General features: G+C 37.9%; 1 protein-coding gene across 3 annotated transcripts in view; it reads left to right on the forward strand.

Moving 5' to 3' along the window:
- Positions 1–1,854: 1,854 nt before the first annotated feature.
- LOC100366380 (progranulin-like) overlaps positions 1,855–21,362 on the forward strand; it is a 31,713-nt gene continuing 12,205 nt past the window's right edge. For all 3 annotated transcript variants that reach the window (XM_085501526.1, XM_085501528.1, XM_085501527.1), the window contains exons 1-8: positions 1,855–1,970; positions 4,249–4,425; positions 4,818–5,042; positions 8,560–8,793; positions 9,360–9,584; positions 9,835–10,059; positions 12,855–13,079; positions 13,330–13,554. In XM_085501526.1, coding sequence (XP_085357652.1) covers positions 4,249–4,425; positions 4,818–5,042; positions 8,560–8,793; positions 9,360–9,584; positions 9,835–10,059; positions 12,855–13,079; positions 13,330–13,554 — 1,536 coding nt within the window. In that variant the 5' untranslated portion in view covers positions 1,855–1,970. The remainder of the gene's footprint in view (positions 1,971–4,248; positions 4,426–4,817; positions 5,043–8,559; positions 8,794–9,359; positions 9,585–9,834; positions 10,060–12,854; positions 13,080–13,329; positions 13,555–21,362) is intronic.

Below are 21,362 nucleotides of genomic sequence, written 5' to 3' on the forward strand. Positions count from 1 at the left end.
TTGATTACGTTGTACGTCTAGCCTGTGATTACAGAATTACGGAATTTATTTTTAATTCACATTGTACGAACAAAAAAATATTGCAATTATGTTGAACGAAAATAACCATTGCCCCCCCCTTTAAAAACACAAATCAGACTTTTTGAGTTTTAGAAATGTTGACTCATTAACGAGAGCGCACTTCCTTAGAGAAAATGAAAGGACTGGAGTGAAAGGTATATTTGGATGACATATTCAAGTTCGCACACGGTGACTTTGATTGCATATTTCTTTCGTTTTCTGTCTGATTTGAAAACGTTGCGCCCACCTCCCAATCGTGACAGCACAGTCACTCTACTAGGTCTAGTAGAGTGACTGTGGTGACAGTATCACCGCGGATCGCTTTATGACCTCATAGATTACACCAATCTCCCCAGGCAGAGTTCTATCACAAATATATCTCTGCCACCACGCGATCTTATGCTTGTCGTTGATTGGTCGATGCATCACAGTGGTACTACTTTCAAAAACGCGCACCAAACCATTGCAATGCAGGTGTTCGATTTTCGAACCCAACGAAAGCGTGCGCGTTTTTTTGTAGATTCTGGCTGTTTTCACAGTGAGAAGCTCATACTTTTACTTTCCTTGGCACAAACGGAGTGGCAATAGAACGTGTTCGCTGTCAATACCACGAAGTGCTTTCCTTTCTTCATATCTTCATATTTCTTCATGTTTAATGTGCTATTTGTGATATTAGTTGTGTGAAGTATTATTTCTGTTCTTGTTTTACAACCATAAAATTACTTTCTGTAGTAGATTTTCGTGTTGAATAAAATTATTATTATTATATTATTATTATATGTCTTCGCCTAGCGATCGACAGGGCCGTCAGCTTGATGAACCGAGTAACACCTTAGCAACCGTTATTCCGCCGCATGAAATTATTTTCTGCTGTAAATTATAACTATTTCACCCTTGACAGTGCATTTACGGAAATATCGTTATCAGCTATCGATAAAATATTTTAAAACTTGTTTTCCAGTAGTAATAAATCAACACTAGATCCCTCTAATAACAAAAATACGCAAATAATACGCGTAGTAAAAGTCTTGTGGTGTTTCATCGCACAGTTCGATACAGGGGGGGGGGTTGCATGGAAAAATAATGTAAAGGTAATTTTTGAGACACATTTTCGATCAGACTCCAGCTAACTATTGAAAGTAAACACAGGTTTTCTCTTTACCATGAATGCAGAGGCACGTTTATATTTCACTCTAGTACTATTGCTCAAAATGTTTTCGGTGACTTTTATCAGTGACAAGTTACCTAATTAGTGTGCATTTCAATGAACCACAGTGTGTGTGCATGCGCAGTTTGAAATGGAACAGATTTGAACGCAATAAAATCACGCGTAGAACTCGGGCTCCAGCAAGAAATTGTGGCGTCAAACTGGTTGTTGGTTGAATTGTTTTGAAATAGACATAATTTTGGAGCCTGTATTTGTCTATGAAATGTTTCTAAGTTTTGTTGAGGATTATTCTGTAAAGGAATGGCTGAAATTATTTTATCTGTTCGTAAACGGGACGTTATTGCTTGGCGATGGGCTACTGACGACTGACGTCGAAACGTTCCATTCAGATCAGAAGGCGCCCTCTCATGGCTGCCTCCAAAAGCAGTGTTAGCGACGGTAAGTATTTTACTCGTTTTCTCAACAAAATCACCAAGTTATGCTGTGTAATATGCCGCAATCAGTGAAGTTCAGGTTCAATTTCATTTCTAGAAAGTTTCAGCCATCATTTTATGATCATACTTTCGGTGATCTAACCGCAAGGAACTCTGGGAAGGATAATGAGATTACAACACGTGACAGCCACAGTCACATGATTGAATCACGAGGTCTCCTCATTCATTGACCCCAGTCGTGGTCACAGCACATTGTCTGAGCTCGTCGTTTGAGTGCTCTGCTCTGTGGAACAAAGGACACTCTCAAGGTGAGTTAGTTACTTATTCTGTATCCCAGGGTCGTGTAACGTGTCTAATGGTAGTCATACACTCTTATGCAAAATAAACTGTGACGGAGTGTAAAAATAAGAACCTGCAGTGCACTGTAACCTTGTACCCTCTTTACAAATCAAAACCAGGAAGTTGACAAGCCTGCCGGTAAGAACAAAAATCCACATGATATCCGTTGTCCTTCCCGGAAGTTTTAAAATTCACCAGACCATATTTTATTTTATTTTCAATTTACCTGTACTACTAGTATGTGAGTGAGTGAGTGAGTGTCTTCGAAAGTGAAATTATTTTGTTATTAAACATTGAGCTTTAAAAGAGTGCAGTGTTTTGCCATTCTTAAAAGTCACGGGCGACTGTCGGAATACAGAAAAAAAATTGTAGTGGTATACATTTGGGCATTGCGCTTCCATTCAGGTTTTCAATGAGATTTTGCTTCTGTTCCAGGAATCAAATGATTCAACAGTTTCTTGCAAATGTTATCACTAATTCATAAAGACGGAAGCTATGCGACATACAAGAACAGACAATGTTTGTTTGGGTTAACTTTCGTTTCATCACCCATGCTAACCGGTCCCGCCTGACTTTATAGTAGTTGTGTCCTCAGTTGAACTATGGCATGGTGTGAATGAATTGGTGCAATTACAGTTGTGCTTTGTATTGCATGATTCCCCCTAATCCTAAAATCGTGTTGCTATACGCATCCATATATAACTGCAATAACATGATTTTATTTCCCATACACATGAATTTAACTAAATTTCATCAAATTTATATCTTCTCTAAACCAGTGGTAGTACTTGATAAGCAAGATTATCCCTTCAAATATATACCATATGCTGAAATGCTTGACTTGGATTTGTGAATTAAGATATTGTGCAATGATAGCTAAATAATAATTACTTTGTACCTTTAGTAATAATGTTGCCAGACTCCTTATTGAACAATGTATTTGTTCATTCAATAGAATACAAGTATTGTAAATACAGAATAGTGTAATGATAGCAAGGGTATGCAAAGATCAATGAGTGATGCTTGTATAATATTATTAACAGTATATAAATATACTAAGATATTTTTGACTTGTTTAAGTTAGAGATGCAGGTTCGTGGGCACTTGGGAGTGAAATTTGTTTTTTTTCTTTTTATTATCCAAACAGTATTGGTATAGACTGTTGAAATTTGGTAGAATTGTGAATAGTGGAATATACTCAAAAAACGATTTTAAAATATAGATAACAGGTGCAAACATTCTCTCCTTTGAATGCTTAGCAAGATTTAGCAAGGCTGTACATAAATAATAAAAAAGAAACATGGTGAAAAAAAGTAATGACTGGATCTCCATATTATGCACCATATTTAACTTTTTACAAAACGATAATACATTTAAATTTGGAACTGTTACAGCCATTATAATTATGAGCATTTAGCAAACTTCTTACTGAGTGAATTGTTATGCAAATTAGCAATTATCTCGGCTTCTTTTTAGTGCACATCCCAGAACTTTAAAAAAAATAGCTCGTAAAAGGCTTTGACCATTTGTTTTGAAATTTTCACAAATAATTGTGAATAGTGGAATAGTAAGATATTTTTGGTTGAACAGTGTTACAACAATCATACAGACAACTAGCCTGGGTGTTAATGTATACATAAACTTGAAGTAGTGAAATTTAAGCTGCTGCTGGTAGACAGTTTTCAAGACGGCACTTTCTTCATAGTAAACAGGTGTACCCATAAACCAATTTTGACAGGAAACTGAAGCATGGTTGAGAAGCTATTTTATTAAATCTCTTTTGACCAAAAAAGCACATTTTTGTGCATATTTCAAACTACAGTGTCCATAAAAAAAATACTAACAAAATTTTAAAATTCATACAATAAGCTTTCCAAAAATATAGTTTTGTGGACAAGGGAGGTCATCTTGGGGTCCTAATTAACTAATTAAAATACCTGTCAGTTAAACTGCATCTCTACCTTACATGTAAGTTGTTAAAAACAAGTTTGATTGCTTTGATATTATACAAATGTACATATAGGTACATTTTTGTACTATAGGTGGGCCTCTCTCAGATTTGTTCATTTTGTGGTGATTACTAACAGCTGAGAGGCTGCTTGTTTAGACTAGATTTTGTGCTTACACCTGCTTGATCCTCTGCTTTCTCATATGTTAGACTTCCATTGTCCTAGTCTGGACAACTCTGTCTATCCAATAACACAAAATTAACTGCACAAATATTTTGTTTTTATTTCTATTTTACAGATGATTTTGTTATTCATTACATTCATGGTGCTGTCGCATGCTATTGCTTCTCCTTTGTATTTTACCCCGAGTGAATTAAACTCTATGTTATGTCCGGATGGAAAGTCTCAATGTCCAGATGGAAGTACATGTTGTAAATTGACCAGTGGAGAATGGGGATGCTGTCCAATGCTAAAGGTATATTTGTTCCATCTAGGCAAATAATGTATAAATGACTACAATTCACCATACATTGTAATTACATGCTCTAATCAACTTCTCCAGATGAAATGAGCCAAAATGTTGCGTGTGTTTAGTACACAACATTCAGCAACTTCTTTCGGATCTGAGGTGAACTAAAACTGGCCGAGTGAAAAGCAATATACAAATGTAAAACAAGATATCTGCCAATCGCCATTTTTTAAGATGTTGAGGGATTAGTGCTTTGAATGGTATGGATACCAAGTTGGATGAGCATGGTATATACTACTGTTTGATACGCTTGTATTTCACGTACATGTACACGTAAATGCAACCAACCAAGGTAGTACTGGTTGGTCAACAAAATGTGATCGTGTGGTTTATTTCAGGCAGTATGCTGCTCTGATGGTCTACATTGCTGTCCTAATGGTACAACATGTGATGTTTCTCGGGGTAAATGTAATAAGGGTGAATTTAGTATGCAATGGGTCAAGAAAACACGATCAATCCCCGCTGACTCTATCTTGTGTCCTGATGGTAAATCCCAATGTCCAGATGGCAACACGTGCTGTAAGCTGAAAACTGGAGAGTATGGGTGTTGTCCTTTACCCAAGGTACTGGCACTGTATTTTTCTTACTTCCATACTAGTTACATAGACCAAGGTAAACAAGGCAACTGTAGTTCCATGACACAGGGTGTTGCAGTCGCATAGCGCAATGTGTTGCAGTCGCAGTGTGTTGCAGTCGCATAGTGTAGTGTTGCAGCCACATAGCGCAGTGTGTTGCAGCCGCATAGCGCAGTGTGTTGCAGTCACATAGCGCAGTGTGTTGCAGTCACATAGCGCAGTGTGTTGCAGTCGCATAGCGCAGTGTGTTGCAGTCGCATAGCGCAGTGTGTTGCAGTCACATAGCGCAGTGTGTTGCAGTCACATAGCGCAGTGTGTTGCAGTCACATAGCGCAGTGTGTTGCAGTCACATAGCGCAGTGTGTTGCAGTCACATAGCGCAGTGTGTTGCAGTCACATAGTGCAGTGTGTTGCAGTCACATAGCGCAGTGTGTTGCAGTCACATAGCGCAGTGTGTTGCAGTCACGCAGTGTAGTGTGTTGTAGTCGTATAGTGCAGTGTGCTGCAGCCATATAACGCAGTGTAGTGTGTTGTGGTCATATAGTGCAGTGTGCTGCAGCCGTATAACGCAGTGTGCTGCAGCCGTATAACGCAGTGTGTTGCAGCTGTGTAACGCAGTGTGTTGCAGCTGTGTAACGCAGTGTGTTGCAGCTGTGTAACGCAGTGTGTTGCAGCTGTGTAACGCAGTGTGTTGCAGCTGTGTAACGCAGTGTGTTGCAGCTGTGTAACGCAGTGTGTTGCAGCTGTGTAACGCAGTGTGTTGCAGCTGTGTAACGCAGTGTGTTGCAGCTGTGTAACGCAGTGTGTTGCAGCTGTGTAACGCAGTGTGTTGCAGCTGTGTAACGCAGTGTGTTGCAGCTGTGTAACGCAGTGTGTTGCAGCTGTGTAACGCAGTGTGTTGCAGCTGTGTAACGCAGTGTGTTGCAGCTGTGTAACGCAGTGTGTTGCAGCTGTGTAACGCAGTGTGTTGCAGCTGTGTAACGCAGTGTGTTGCAGCTGTGTAACGCAGTGTGTTGCAGCTGTGTAACGCAGTGTGTTGCAGCTGTGTAACGCAGTGTGTTGCAGCTGTGTAACGCAGTGTGTTGCAGCTGTGTAACGCAGTGTGTTGCAGCTGTGTAACGCAGTGTGTTGCAGCTGTGTAACGCAGTGTGTTGCAGCTGTGTAACGCAGTGTGTTGCAGCTGTGTAACGCAGTGTGTTGCAGCTGTGTAACGCAGTGTGTTGCAGCTGTGTAACGCAGTGTGTTGCAGCTGTGTAACGCAGTGTGTTGCAGCTGTGTAACGCAGTGTGTTGCAGCTGTGTAACGCAGTGTGTTGCAGCTGTGTAACGCAGTGTGTTGCAGCTGTGTAACGCAGTGTGTTGCAGCTGTGTAACGCAGTGTGTTGCAGCTGTGTAACGCAGTGTGTTGCAGCTGTGTAACGCAGTGTGTTGCAGCTGTGTAACGCAGTGTGTTGCAGCTGTGTAACGCAGTGTGTTGCAGCTGTGTAACGCAGTGTGTTGCAGCTGTGTAACGCAGTGTGTTGCAGCTGTGTAACGCAGTGTGTTGCAGCTGTGTAACGCAGTGTGTTGCAGCTGTGTAACGCAGTGTGTTGCAGCTGTGTAACGCAGTGTGTTGCAGCTGTGTAACGCAGTGTGTTGCAGCTGTGTAACGCAGTGTGTTGCAGCTGTGTAACGCAGTGTGTTGCAGCTGTGTAACGCAGTGTGTTGCAGCTGTGTAACGCAGTGTGTTGCAGCTGTGTAACGCAGTGTGTTGCAGCTGTGTAACGCAGTGTGTTGCAGCTGTGTAACGCAGTGTGTTGCAGCTGTGTAACGCAGTGTGTTGCAGCTGTGTAACGCAGTGTGTTGCAGCTGTGTAACGCAGTGTGTTGCAGCTGTGTAACGCAGTGTGTTGCAGCTGTGTAACGCAGTGTGTTGCAGCTGTGTAACGCAGTGTGTTGCAGCTGTGTAACGCAGTGTGTTGCAGCTGTGTAACGCAGTGTGTTGCAGCTGTGTAACGCAGTGTGTTGCAGCTGTGTAACGCAGTGTGTTGCAGCTGTGTAACGCAGTGTGTTGCAGCTGTGTAACGCAGTGTGTTGCAGCTGTGTAACGCAGTGTGTTGCAGCTGTGTAACGCAGTGTGTTGCAGCTGTGTAACGCAGTGTGTTGCAGCTGTGTAACGCAGTGTGTTGCAGCTGTGTAACGCAGTGTGTTGCAGCTGTGTAACGCAGTGTGTTGCAGCTGTGTAACGCAGTGTGTTGCAGCTGTGTAACGCAGTGTGTTGCAGCTGTGTAACGCAGTGTGTTGCAGCTGTGTAACGCAGTGTGTTGCAGCTGTGTAACGCAGTGTGTTGCAGCTGTGTAACGCAGTGTGTTGCAGCTGTGTAACGCAGTGTGTTGCAGCTGTGTAACGCAGTGTGTTGCAGCCATATAGTGCAGGGGTGTGTTGCAGCTGTGTAACGCAGTGTGTTGCAGCCATATAGTGCAGGGGTGTGTTGCAGCCATATAGTGCAGGGGTGTGTTGCAGCCATATAGTGCAGGGGTGTGTTGCAGCCATATAGTGCAGGGGTGTGTTGCAGCCATATAGTGCAGGGGTGTGTTGCAGCCATATAGTGCAGGGGTGTGTTGCAGCCATATAGTGCAGGGGTGTGTTGCAGCCATATAGTGCAGGGGTGTGTTGCAGCCATATAGTGCAGGGGCATGGTATACAATGTTGCAGGGGCATGGTATACAATGTTGCAGGGGCATGGTATACAATGTTGCAGGGGCATGGTATACAATGTTGCAGGGGCATGGTATACAATGTTGCAGGGGCATGGTATACAATGTTGCAGGGGCATGGTATACAATGTTGCAGGGGCATGGTATACAATGTTGCAGGGGCATGGTATACAATGTTGCAGGGGCATGGTATACAATGTTGCAGGGGCATGGTATACAATGTTGCAGGGGCATGGTATACAATGTTGCAGGGGCATGGTATACAATGTTGCAGGGGCATGGTATACAATGTTGCAGGGGCATGGTATACAATGTTGCAGGGGCATGGTATACAATGTTGCAGGGGCATGGTACACAATGTTGCAGGGGCATGGTACATAATGTTGCAGGGGCATGGTACATAATGTTGCAGGGGCATGGTACATAATGTTGCAGTGGCATGGTACATAATGTTGCAGTGGCATGGTAGTGTTGCAGTGGCATGGTATACAGTGTTGCAATCGCATGGTACACAGTGTTGCAATCGCATGGTACACAGTGTTGCAATCGCATGGTACACAGTGTTGCAATCGCATGGTACACAATGTTTGCATTAGCATGGTACACAATGTTGCAGTTGCCTGCTACACAATGTTGCAGTGGCATGGTACACAATGTTGCAGTGGCATGGTACACAATGTTGCAGTGGCATGGTACACAATGTTGCAGTGGCATGGTACACAAAATGTGATACAGGAGTGATACAAGTCGTTGTGTTCTGCAGATCGTTGCCATCAAAACTAAGTTTTAATAAAAATTTGTTTTTTATTAAGGCTGTATGCTGTAATGATGATCTACATTGTTGTCCAGCTGGTACGACTTGTGATGTTTCCCATGGTAAATGCAATTCTGGTCGTATTGGATTGCCATGGCTAAAGAAGACTAATGCAATGCCTGCATATGCCTCATTGACATATATAACGTGTCCTGATCAAACAGAATGTGATGATGGACAGACATGCTGTGAACTGGTTACAGGAAAATATGGTTGTTGTCCTTTACCAAAGGTAAGTTACTATTTGTATCAGTGGTAAATAGGCGTAAGAATGTATCAGTATCTGAAATGTATACTTGCATGTCAACTTCATTTCTACATTGTTAACATAGAACACTACACATAAGTACGATTTATGTCACGAGAAAAAAGAAAATGGACTAAAAATATGGAGGTCGCCATACAAAATTGAAAATAGCATGGTAGTCTGTTTTAGGGCATTTTACCATTGTTTCCAATGGATCAGATATATCTCAAAATTTAGCTCAGTGACATGTGTATTTCACACGGTACTAGTTGATGTATTAAAAATATTAAAATATTTAAAATGTTTTAAGTAGGTTTTTTATCAAGGAAATGTTTTCAGTGGTCTATTAAAACATTTATTTGTATAATTTCTAAAATTTTCCACAAAAATTGTTGACAGTGAACTAATAAAGTTAAGTGTTGTTAACTAATACTAAAGTGAATAATTGTAGACAGCTTTGACATAAAATATTGAATATGCATAAAATATGTGTACATGTACAAAATTGCGAGTAACATTTTACCTTAAATGACAATTGGTGTATTTTTCAGGCTGTATGCTGCTCTGATGGTCTACATTGCTGTCCTAATGGTACAACATGTGATGTTTCTCAGGGTAAATGTAATAAGGGTGACTTCAGTATGCCGTGGGTCAAGAAAACTTTAGCCACACCAACAAATTCTATATTGTGTCCTGATGGTCAGTCTCAATGTCCAGATGGAAGCACTTGTTGCAAACTGTCGACGGGTGAATGGGGATGTTGTCCCTTACCCAAGGTATTTAATTAGTTGTATTGTTACCGGTATCTATGTTTATTTATTTATTTATTGAGACGTCGCATGCAGACAATGTTCATACAAAGTCAATACAGTATGTAATGTTATACATTGTGTCATTGTCTATTGAGCCTGGTCGCTTGTATTCAGAGACAAATCACCCAGCTAAAAATGGGTAACTTGGATCATAAAACAACCAATGCAATCTAGAATATCAATATCTTAAACATTATTCTCAATTTATTTTCAGGCTGTATGCTGCTCTGATGGTCTACATTGCTGTCCTAGTGGTACAACATGTGATGTTTCTCAGGGTAAATGTAATAAGGGTGACTTCAGTATGCCATGGGTCAAGAAAACTTTAGCCACACCAACAAATTCTATATTGTGTCCTGATGGTCAGTCTCAATGTCCAGATGGAAGCACTTGTTGCAAACTGTCGACTGGTCAATGGGGATGTTGTCCATTACCCAAGGTATTTAATTGGGTATATTATTACCCATGTTTATTAGCACCAATGTTATCGAAGATGATTGAGCTGATGGGTTGACTGGACCCATCGTCGCCTGTCCATCAACTTTTATTCAATCAACTTCTTCTCCCAAACCATAAGCTACATCACCATGCTATTCATAGCAACAACTACCTGGGGTGGTCCTCTGTCAGATTTCTTCATTTCATGACATCACATCCAAATTTCTATATTTAGGTAATATTTTTGTCACTTTTGGTCAAAAATGATTTTTTTGCAACAACTGCTTGTCAGATTGTGTTGAAATTTGGCATGAATGTTCTTGACATGGACTAGACTCTGATTTACAAAATTTGGGACCATATGTAAGTGTCTATTTTTGACTCCCGTGTGTGAAGCACAAAAAGGGTATCTCAAGTACTAATCATCACATTTCAATAAAACTTGGTATATAGATTTCATAGGACACTGCACAAACCTGATAGGTTTTAGGGTAATTCGAGTACATATTAATTACCTAATTTGCATAATTAATTAATTTTCAGCTTTTGATATTTCAAGTAGTAATCATTACATTTCAATGAAACTTGGTACATAGATTCTTTAGGGACTATCCAGAGACTAGTTTTAGGGTAAATAATTGTACATATTAATTACTAATTTGCATAATTAACCACTTTTAAGCTATCACACTGATATCTAAAGTACTAATTATTCCATTTCAATGAAACTTGGTACAAAGATGCTCTAGGACAATTATGTACAAACCTGATTAGTTTGTGGTTAAAATTGGTTTATATTAATTCTTCTAATTAGCATAATAATTCATAATTTTTTTTGGTTCCAATCACATTTCAATAAAACATAGATGGTCTGTTACATTGTGCAGACCTCATTAGTTTTACATTCAAATCTGTTCATATTAATTTTCTGATTTGCATTATTGGTTTTCAGCTTTTCCATCACTATCTCAATCAAGTACAAGTAATTTTGAATTATTTTTAATGTGTCTCCAATACTCTCAGCACATGGGAGTTCTTTCTAAGCTTTCTTTGATCAGCTTTTGATATTTCAAGCAGTAATCATCTCATTTCAATGATACTTGGTACATAGTTACTTAAGGACTGTGCAGACCCCTGATTAGTTTTGGGGTAAATATTTGTGCATATTAATTACCTTATTAGCATAATTAGTTAATTTTTAGCTTTTTGCCTGATATCTCAAGTACTAATCATATTTCAATGAGACTTGCTACATAGATCTTCTAGGACTATGCAGAAATCTGATTAGTTTTAATTGGATATTAATTACCTAATTTGCATAATGTTCCACTGATATATAAAGAACCACGAATTGGATTTTAATGAAACTTTTAAAGAGAACTATGCAGAGACCTAATTAATTTTTGGTAAATATTTATGCTTATTAATCACCTAATTAACATTATTAATTTACACTGATATCTCAATTACTGATCATCACATTTGAATAAAATGTGGTACATAAATGTTCTAGGACAATACAGGCCTGATTAATTTTGGGTTAAAATTTGTTCATATTAATTCTCTAATTAGCATAATAATTCATAATTTTTTTGTTCTGTTCTGCTCATATTAGTTATCTGATTCACATATATTAATTAGTTTTCAGCTTTTCCCATCAATATCTCGTGTACAAGTAATTTTTAATTAATTTTGAATGTGTCTTAAATACTCTCAACACACATGAGTTCTTTCTAAGCTTTCTTTGATTTAGTAAATATTTTTGTTTTTGTTTGCCAATTTTTGCATACTTTTTACTTCTCCGAAACCACCTGCCAGATGCCTTGAGATTTATAATATTGATGTTGTCCTTTACCCAAGGTATTTAATTAGTTGTATACTAGTTATATAACTACCTAATGTTTATCAACACACATAACACATTTAATTAATGATTTGAGCATATTCACTGTTCACAAATTTGTCAAAGAAACAACAAGTTTTATTGTTAGCTCCCAAACGGAGCTTATCATACGAGTGATTGTCCACCATTGTCTGTTGACTTTTTCTTGAAATCTACAAGCCTGAATGCTTTGATATTAATCCCCAGTCGGATGCAGTTCGAAAACGGGGACTTGTGTTTTGACCTTCGTGCGTATGTGTCTGTGCGTACAGACCTGTATCTTAGTCTTGCCTAATCCAATCTCAATCAAACTTCACACATACATCATACATAATATTATACATGTGCCCATCAATTTGTTTCATGATCTGATTCAAGATGGCCGAATGGTGGCCATTTTTGGTCTAAAAAATCATTAAAATCAAGCATTTATAGATGGATTTTGTTTAAAATTGGTACATACGTTGGACATTATGGGTCATTGATGCACGTCATTTTATTTTTCAGATCCGGCTATTAAAATATAGCCGACTGGCAGTCATTTTGTTTTAATGATATGTATGTATGTGTATATGTGTATGTATGTATATATGTATGTATATGTGTATATATGTATATATGTATGTATATATGTATGTATATAGGTATCTTGGGTTGACCTCTCTCAAATTTGCTCATTTTGTGATTTCAATTCTTATATTGAATCGTGCTTTGCTAACAGCAAAGCTATCTCAGCTGAGAGGCTGCTTGGTTTACCTGTTCACTTAGATATAATTTAGCAGCTTTTACTTATCAGTGAAAATAACAATATTAAAACCCATTGACTAAATTAATGCATTTACAGTACTCAAACCAGACAAAGTTTGATAACTCGGTATAACTACAATGTTGATATTTTACACAATTGTTTTCAGGCTGCATGCTGCTCTGATGGTCTACATTGCTGTCCTAATGGTACAACATGTGATGTTTCTCAGGGTAAATGTAATAAGGGTGACTTCAGTATGCCATGGGTCAAGAAAACTTTAGCCACACCAACAAATTCTATATTGTGTCCTGATGGTCAGTCTCAATGTCCAGATGGAAGCACTTGTTGCAAACTGTCGACGGGTGAATGGGGATGTTGTCCCTTACCCAAGGTATTTAATTAGTTGTATTGTTACCGGTATCTATGTTTATTTATTTATTTATTGAGATGTCGCATGCAGACAATGTTCATACAAAGTCAATACAGTATGTAATGTTATACATTGTGTCATTGTCTATTGAGCCTGGTCACTTGTATTCAGAGACAAATCACCCAGCTAAAAATGGGTAACTTGGATCATAAAACAACCAATGCAATCTAGAATATCAATATCTTAAACATTATTCTCAATTTATTTTCAGGCTGTATGCTGCTCTGATGGTCTACATTGCTGTCCTAGTGGTACAACATGTGATGTTTCTCAGGGTAAATGTAATAAGGGTGACTTCAGTATGCCATGGGTCAAGAAAACTTTAGCCACACCAACAAATTCTATATTGTGTCCTGATGGTCAGTCTCAATGTCCAGATGGGAGCACTTGTTGCAAACTGTCAACCGGTCAATGGGGATGTTGTCCTTTACCCAAGGTATTTAATTAGTTGTATACTAGGTATATAACTACCTAATGTTTATTGACACACATAGCACATTTAATTAATGATTTGAGCATATTCACTGTTTAAGTTCACAAATTTGTCAAAGAAACAACAAGTTTCATTGCTAGCGCCCCTGTCAAACAGAGCTTATCATGAGTAATTGTCTGCCATTGTCCGTGTCAATTTTTTACTTTTTCAAAAACTTTTGAAAACTACAAGCCTGAATGTTGATACTTGATGTATACAGTACAGTTCTCGCGGAAGCTTTGGCTTTTGTGGCATCATTGTCGCCTACGCATGGCTTCATTATTGCCTCAGCATCGCATCATTGTGGCATCAGCTTCGCGTCATTGAAAATTGAAGCTGTGTTCGCCTCGCTATTTTGTGGCATCAACGTGGCCTCAGCTTCGCAGTCTCATGGCATCAACATGGCATCAGCTTCAACTTATTGTGACATGAGTATGACCTCATTATTTGCACGCAGAAGGGCAGTAGACAAAAACATGTACAGAAGTTCGATATGTAATCGATTTGAAATTCAAGGCGAATAAAATAATATGATCAAGAGTAAAATGACATTTTAAAAAGATATCTTGTTTAATTATTTTAGTGTTGCGAGTATTGGGCACCAACAACTTTGCAAAGTACATTACAATCGGCAAGGTGACGAGTTCCATATTGACTAGAAGGAAAATCGTGATAAATTCAAATCACACGATGCAATCTTCGTTCTGATACAACACAATTTGCTGTATACAAAGTGAAACTGTTCTTGTTATAAAATTTACCTTTTTTCGCTCATTTTATTTGCTGCTAGAAGAGCAGATTCAGATTCCTCATTTCGGTGGTATTTTTCTGTGTTTCGTTTAGTTTTAGCCGAGTCCGACCCCATGCCCGGACTACTAAAACACGCGTATGCCGCCTGGAGCGTCGGCGTCGTCGCCAGTCATCTTGATACAAAGTTCCAAAACAAGTGCGTACATTTCCAACATATGATTGGATGGTTGTAGTGGCGTCGGTCTGGTAAAATTTGACAACCAATTCTCAAAATTAAGTCACGATCAGTGATCTGAGCTCGATCTATATGTACTTTAAAAGTATTCTTACAAACATATTTTCGAATGAAAACGAGCCACATGCCCTGTAAAAAAATCGAACAGCGCTTGACATGCAGAAATATTTTATTGGGCTTCAGAAAAAAAAACGTGTCCATTTAGTGTGGCCGCAAATATTTGGTGACCAGCCGATGAACAATTTGAAAATCATGATTCACACGGAAGTCCTTCGATACTGACAATTATCGACCCCAGTCTGGTTTACCTTATTTCCCAACTTGCAAAACTGATTTGTATCTCGGCCCTGTTTTTTTTCTTTCTTTTTTTGAACTGAGGTAAAATCACATCCGTTTGTCAAAATATACCGATGTTTTTCAGTGAATAATTGTGAAGCCTGTCAAGGCACAAACAAAACTTTGTGAATCGACGATGGAGATTGGATGGTACGACGACCCTTCAATTTGCGTTAAATATGTTTTGTTACAACATCATTGATTGGCTGAAAGTCACCTGATCGGAGCACGACCTGGGTCACAGAACCATATTTGTCCGTATTATCAACAGGACTTTGCGAAAAAACCACACCCACATTTTCAACCATTTTAGCGCGGAAGTTGCCAACAAATGTCGAAAACTTGTGAATTTTATGAATTCGAATAAAATAAAGCTAGCGATTCGTAAGACTGGTTAATAATATATCCCCCGATGCTCTTCGATTTTTTTTTTATTTCAAGGTGAGAAATTGATACTAGTAGTTGAAGTTCCATCGATTTCAAGGCGACTATTTAACCGCGACAACTCTACGCTCTGTTGTAGTTTCGCGAGGTAAAACAAAAATACAATAAATAGTACTTGTTTAATTATTTGGTTGTACAGCCCGCAAATTACGGGACATGATCCCCATGAATTGCGATAAATAAATGCTGATTGTGTTGAATGACGGACGTTGGGACCGTTTGGAGAAACAAATTACGGTCGGTAGACATTTCAAACAAATGAAATTATTAACGAAAGACGAGATTTTTCTAGGTATTTACGATCATGCGGTCATACCAAATATATACAAAATTGACAAATACACAAAGAGGTGTAATAGTAGGTCATTTTTATTTTAGCCTTAGAAATATTTTCTGTCACTCAGTCCACGTCCATGCGTGGGAATTCTATTTAGCTTCATGGTCCTTCGGCTTGTCTTCTGCTTGGGGCGAAACAACAATAATTATACAAATCGTAAACTCAACACAATCAGGAAAAGAAACCCAGACAACCATGTTGTACTTCTGTTGAATACATTTTGTAGCAGTGCGTCACGTCGGAATATTGTCTAAAATAAAATATTCAATCCCAGCCAAATCTAGGTCAAAGGGTCAGATTGCGTGCATATAATTATAGATAGTTAAAACAAAAAGTATTTGAACTTTTGACGGTTGTTCAACATCTATGCACGGTTACTAAACTAGTAACCGTGATCTATGAAAACCAGAAAATTTTTAGTAGTCCGAATTTTTGCACGGTCGAAAATAAAACGGAAATTGACCGGTCAAAAGCGGAAGCGGTCAAGAGGTTTGGGGGAAATGAGTACAGTACTTCTTTGTTTGATGAAGCGATGCTGATGCCACATTGTCGCCATAATGAGGCCACAATGAAGCGAAGCGATAATCGCCTAACTTTTTAATGTCGCAACATTGAAGCGATGCTGAAGCCATAACAATGCCATAATGATGCGAAGGTGAAGCGAAGCGAAGGTGAAGCTGAAGTGAAGCGAAGCCAAAGCTTCCGCGAGAACTGTACTGTATGTATCTTGGGTAGACCTCTCTGTTTTGTTCATTTCATGATACCTTCAATTTTCTAATTTTGATAAATATTTTTGTTATTTTTTGTAAAAACCACTTTCAAGTCTAATTGCTTTGATATCATAAAAATATATATATATATATATATGTATGTAACTCAGGTGGTTCTCTCTCGGATTTGCTCATTTTGTGGTGATTTCTTCAATTCTTTGATTGAAATGTTCATTGCTTACAGCGGAGCTATCTCAGCCGAGTTGTATTTTTACTTGTTCACATAGATATCATTTTGCAGCTTTTACTTATCAGTGAAAATAACAATATTAAAACCCATTGACTAAATTAATGCATTTACAGTACTCAAACCAGACAAAGTTTGGTAACTCGGTATAACTACAATGTTGATATTTTACACAATTGTTTTCAGGCCAATGTCCAGCCAACAAATCACAATATACCCCTCAGTTGCAGTTATTTGTTTAGTATTACTGTACTTCCCCAGAGTATAAGCCCAGGAGCCTGAACATGTAAAATCAGAAAAATTAGAGGGTGGGCTTATACTCGAGGACCACCTCAGAAAAGATAAATTATTGGGGGTTTAAAATTATAATAATCTTCCCAACCTCAAAAAAATTATCCAAATTTCATTTTTTGTTCACAGCGTCGGTCTCGTAGAAATACTCTGTCCTTTTGATTTCCATGACACTTTTTACAATTAAGAAACAAATATGTTCATAAAAATAAACACATTTTATTACAATATGGTTTACATACAGTCTGAATTTACGGTGCAAAATGGGTAGGGGCTGTGGGGAAAACTGTTGAAAGCAAGATCTTTATCATTATCTTCGTTGTGGAATGTCTTTGATTGTACGCAAACTCTTGATACAAAGCAATTTCCGCCATGGTGTTTTTCATCATGATTTGACCTGAACAACTTTTTTAGCTTTTTTGTCGAGCGAAGCTTATCATATGAGTGATTGTTTATCGGCGTCCGTGTCAATGTTTTACTTTTTTTACTTCTTCTTGAAAACTATAAGCCTGAATGCTTTGATACTTGGTGTATATGTACCTTCGGTAGACCTCTCTCAGATTTGTTCATTTTGTAATGATATCTTCAATTCTCTAATTTTGGTGAATATTTTTGTCATTTTTGGTAAAAAGTGATATTTTCGACTTCTTGTTGAAAATCGCAAGTCTGATTGTTTTTATATTACATATATAGCTACCGTACTACATGTGGACGACTTTCAGATTTGTTAATTTCGTTGTGATATCTTCAATTATGTAATTTTGATGATTGTTTTTGTCATTTTTGGTGAAAAGTGATATTTTTGACTCCCATGTGCAAAGCACAAAATGGGAGTCTTTGCAGTTAGTGTGTCTGTATCTGTATGTGTGTGTGTGTGTGTGTGTGTGTATGTGTGTATGCGTGTTCCACTGCTATCTCAAGAACCATACATCGGTTTTTGATGAAACTTGGTGCATAGATGCTCTGGGCCAATGCGCAGATTTGATTAGGTTTTGGTAAAAATCCATGCTCGTTAATTACCTAATTTGCATGATAATTAGCTGATTTTTAGCTGTTCTATGACTGTTCCACTGATATCTAAAGTACCACTCATTGGATTTTGATGAAACTTGGTACATAGATGCTCTGAACATATGCGCAGATTTGATTAGTTTTTGGTAAAAATCCGTGCCTATTAATTACCTAATTTGCATGATAATTAGCTATTTTTTAGTGGTTCCATGACTGTTCCACTGATATCTAAACAACCACTCATTGGATTTTGATGAAACTTGGTACATAGATTTTCTGAACTAATGCTAGGTTTTAATTAGTTTTTGGTAATAATCCGTGGATACTAATTACCTAATTTGCATAATGATTAGTCAATTTTCGGTTTTTCCACTGATATCTCAAGTACTAATCATCACATTTCAATGAAACTTGGTACATAGATGTCATATGACACTGCACAGACCTGATAGCTTTTATGGTAATATCAGTACATGTAATTACCTAATTTGCATAATTAATTTTCAGCTTTTGATATAAGTAGTGAGCATTACATTTCAATGAAACTTGGTACTTACATACTCAAGGACTATGCAGAGATTGATTGTTTCGGATAAATATTTGTGCATATTAATCACCTAATTTGCATAATTAGTTAATTTTCAGCTTTTCCACAGATATCTCAAGTACTAATCATCGCATTTCAATGAAACTTGGTACATAGATCCTTTAGGACTATGCAGAGACCTGATTAGTTTCAGGGTAAATAATTGTGCATATTAATTACCTAATTTGCATAATTAATTTTCAGCTTTTCTACTGATATCTAAAGTACTAATCATCACATTTCAATGAATCTAAAATTATGCAGAGACCCAGTTAGTTTTTGGTAAATATTTGTGCATATTAATCACCTAATTTGCATAATTAACCAATTTCCAACTTTCACACTGATATCTCAGGTACTACCTTAAAAACCCTCAAATAAGAGCCACTTTGTAACACTTTCATTTCTGGGTGGTGCTTATTTGAGGTAACGTGTTGACAACCCTGTAGCCAGTGGCTCTTAAACCAGGGTCATCAAACTTTTTCATTGTGAAATAGGGAAGGGGATAGGCAAACACACACACAACCAAAACAGACAAGTAATTATTAATGATGTATCATTGCAATTAATTTATTCTGTAAAAATACTGTTATGGGAATAACAAATGTCAAATAAATACAACGATTCGACGTTTCACTGACAATGTGTAGCGATGCCTAAAGTCGGATTTGGTAGCACTCTCAGTGTCTGACCCAACACTCGAATCACTTGTACAATTGTTTACCAAGTTTGGTACGGCAAACTTTTTTCTTGAAAACTGGGAATAACTTGCGTGGCTGTGGCTGGCGTGGTGGTTGATTTGGTGACAATATAAAATAGTTTCGAATAGAATTGATCTGACCAGCAGCGACAGGAGAGGACATACACATGTACTTGCAAAGGAAGCATGGAACGAATGATAAAAATGATGCCCAATCACTTGTATTTATGGCAAAAACAATAAATAAAAACACGTTTTTCTATGGATTTGTACAGCTTGGGTACTTGGGCATTGTTTTAATTGCGCTAGACATCTGACAGTACAGCTTTGGTTTATATTTCCTGTTTCATAATCAAGCCAGCTTATAATGATATTCACGTACTTCAGTCTACGCAAACAGGGTCAAACTATAGCCCCACCCCTATATAACCAAATACGAAACAATACCGAGAAAGTAACAATTACATGTATTAAAAATAATTTCCTGTGACCAATCGGAGAGACGAAATCATTCATGAAAGCCCAGGCCTGTTACAAGGCATTTTCAATATTTTCAATTCTCACAAATAGCTAATTTAAATATTTGGGTCAGGTGGGTCACGTAGACTTCACTTTGCTGTAAGACAAGTTGATCGCACAAGTTTGTGGAACTAATCCATTAGACTTCAATTTTGATTATTTTCGGCAAGAGAGTCCTCTCCAAACTAATGCAAGTTATTTTGTTACTTCCCTGAACATTTTGTCTTGAATCATCCAAAAACGAACGTCTCAAATAAAATGCAAAAAATAACCCAAAATCACGATCAGCGAGAGTGGGCTGCGTAATCATTACATTCTCACAGTCGGAGCTACGTCCCGATCCCTCAAACGTTGCCATGACCGGATTAACACTTCTGTTTTCCCCCACGCTAACCAAATTCCCCCCACGCTAAGGAAAAAATCTTTTGTTTTCTGCTGACTTCCTGTTCCGGTCCGTCTGAGAATGTATTTTCGATACCTCCGATTTTCCGATAAAGGCGTTCTAAAATCGTGACATTCTTTACTTGGTTATAAAGACAACATTGACAATGAATATCTCAACGTGTCCTTCGGTGTTTCGGCAAAAAACATACTAGTAGTTACTATGAATAGTTTGTGAATTGGTCGATTGTGTGTCAGAAATATAAAATGGACAAGTTGACAGTCACATTCACGCTCTCAGTGCATTTCTTTCGTCTATCATTCTTCCGTTCTCAATTACACAGGACATCAGGCAAGTTATGGGGATAATCTTTAGTTGTCTCACACCTTCTGTGGGGTAATAAACAATGCAGGTGGAAGTGAGGCGCGATAAGCTCGGTGTCTGCCTGATTGTAAACAACCGGGTGGCTGGCACTTATTTCTGGGTTCTTATTGACAAAACCACTCAACTCTTGGTGGCTCTTAATGGAGGGTCAAATGTAACAAATTTTCACTGAGTGGCTCTTAATTGAGGGTGGCGCTTATTTGCGGGTTTTTACGGTAATCATCATATATCAATGAATGTTTATACATGGATGCTGTAGGACAATAGACAGACCTGGATAATTGTGGGTTAAAATCTGTACATATTAATTACCCAATTTGCATAATTAACCAATTTTAAGCTTTCACACTGATATCTAAAGTACTAATTTCCATTTTAATGAAACGTAGTACAAAGATGCTCTAGGACAATGTACAAACCTAATTAGTTTGGGGTAAAACTCTGTTCATATTATTTCCCCAATTAGCATAATAAATCATAATATTTTTGGTTCTAATCACATTTCAATTAAACTTGGTACATAGAGTTTTTGTTGCATTGCGCAGACCTCATTAGTTTTACAATCAAATCTGTTCATGTTAATTTTCTAATTTGCATAATTAGTTTTCAGCTAAGTAATTTCAAATTATATTTACCTAATGTGTCTCCAATACTCTCAGCACATGGGAGTTCTTTCTCGGCTTTCTTTGATTAAATTCTTGTTGAAAACAGCAAGTCCCATTGCTTTGATACTATACATACATATTGTTCATTTTCTAATGATATCTTCTGTTCTTTCATTGAAATGTGCATTGCTAACAGCGGAGCTATCTCAGCCGTCAGGCTGCTTGTTTGACTTAA

The sequence above is a fragment of the Saccoglossus kowalevskii genome, chromosome 7 (assembly GCF_978046115.1).
Source record: "Saccoglossus kowalevskii chromosome 7, keSacKowa6.1, whole genome shotgun sequence".
Classification (NCBI taxonomy): domain Eukaryota; kingdom Metazoa; phylum Hemichordata; class Enteropneusta; family Harrimaniidae; genus Saccoglossus; species Saccoglossus kowalevskii.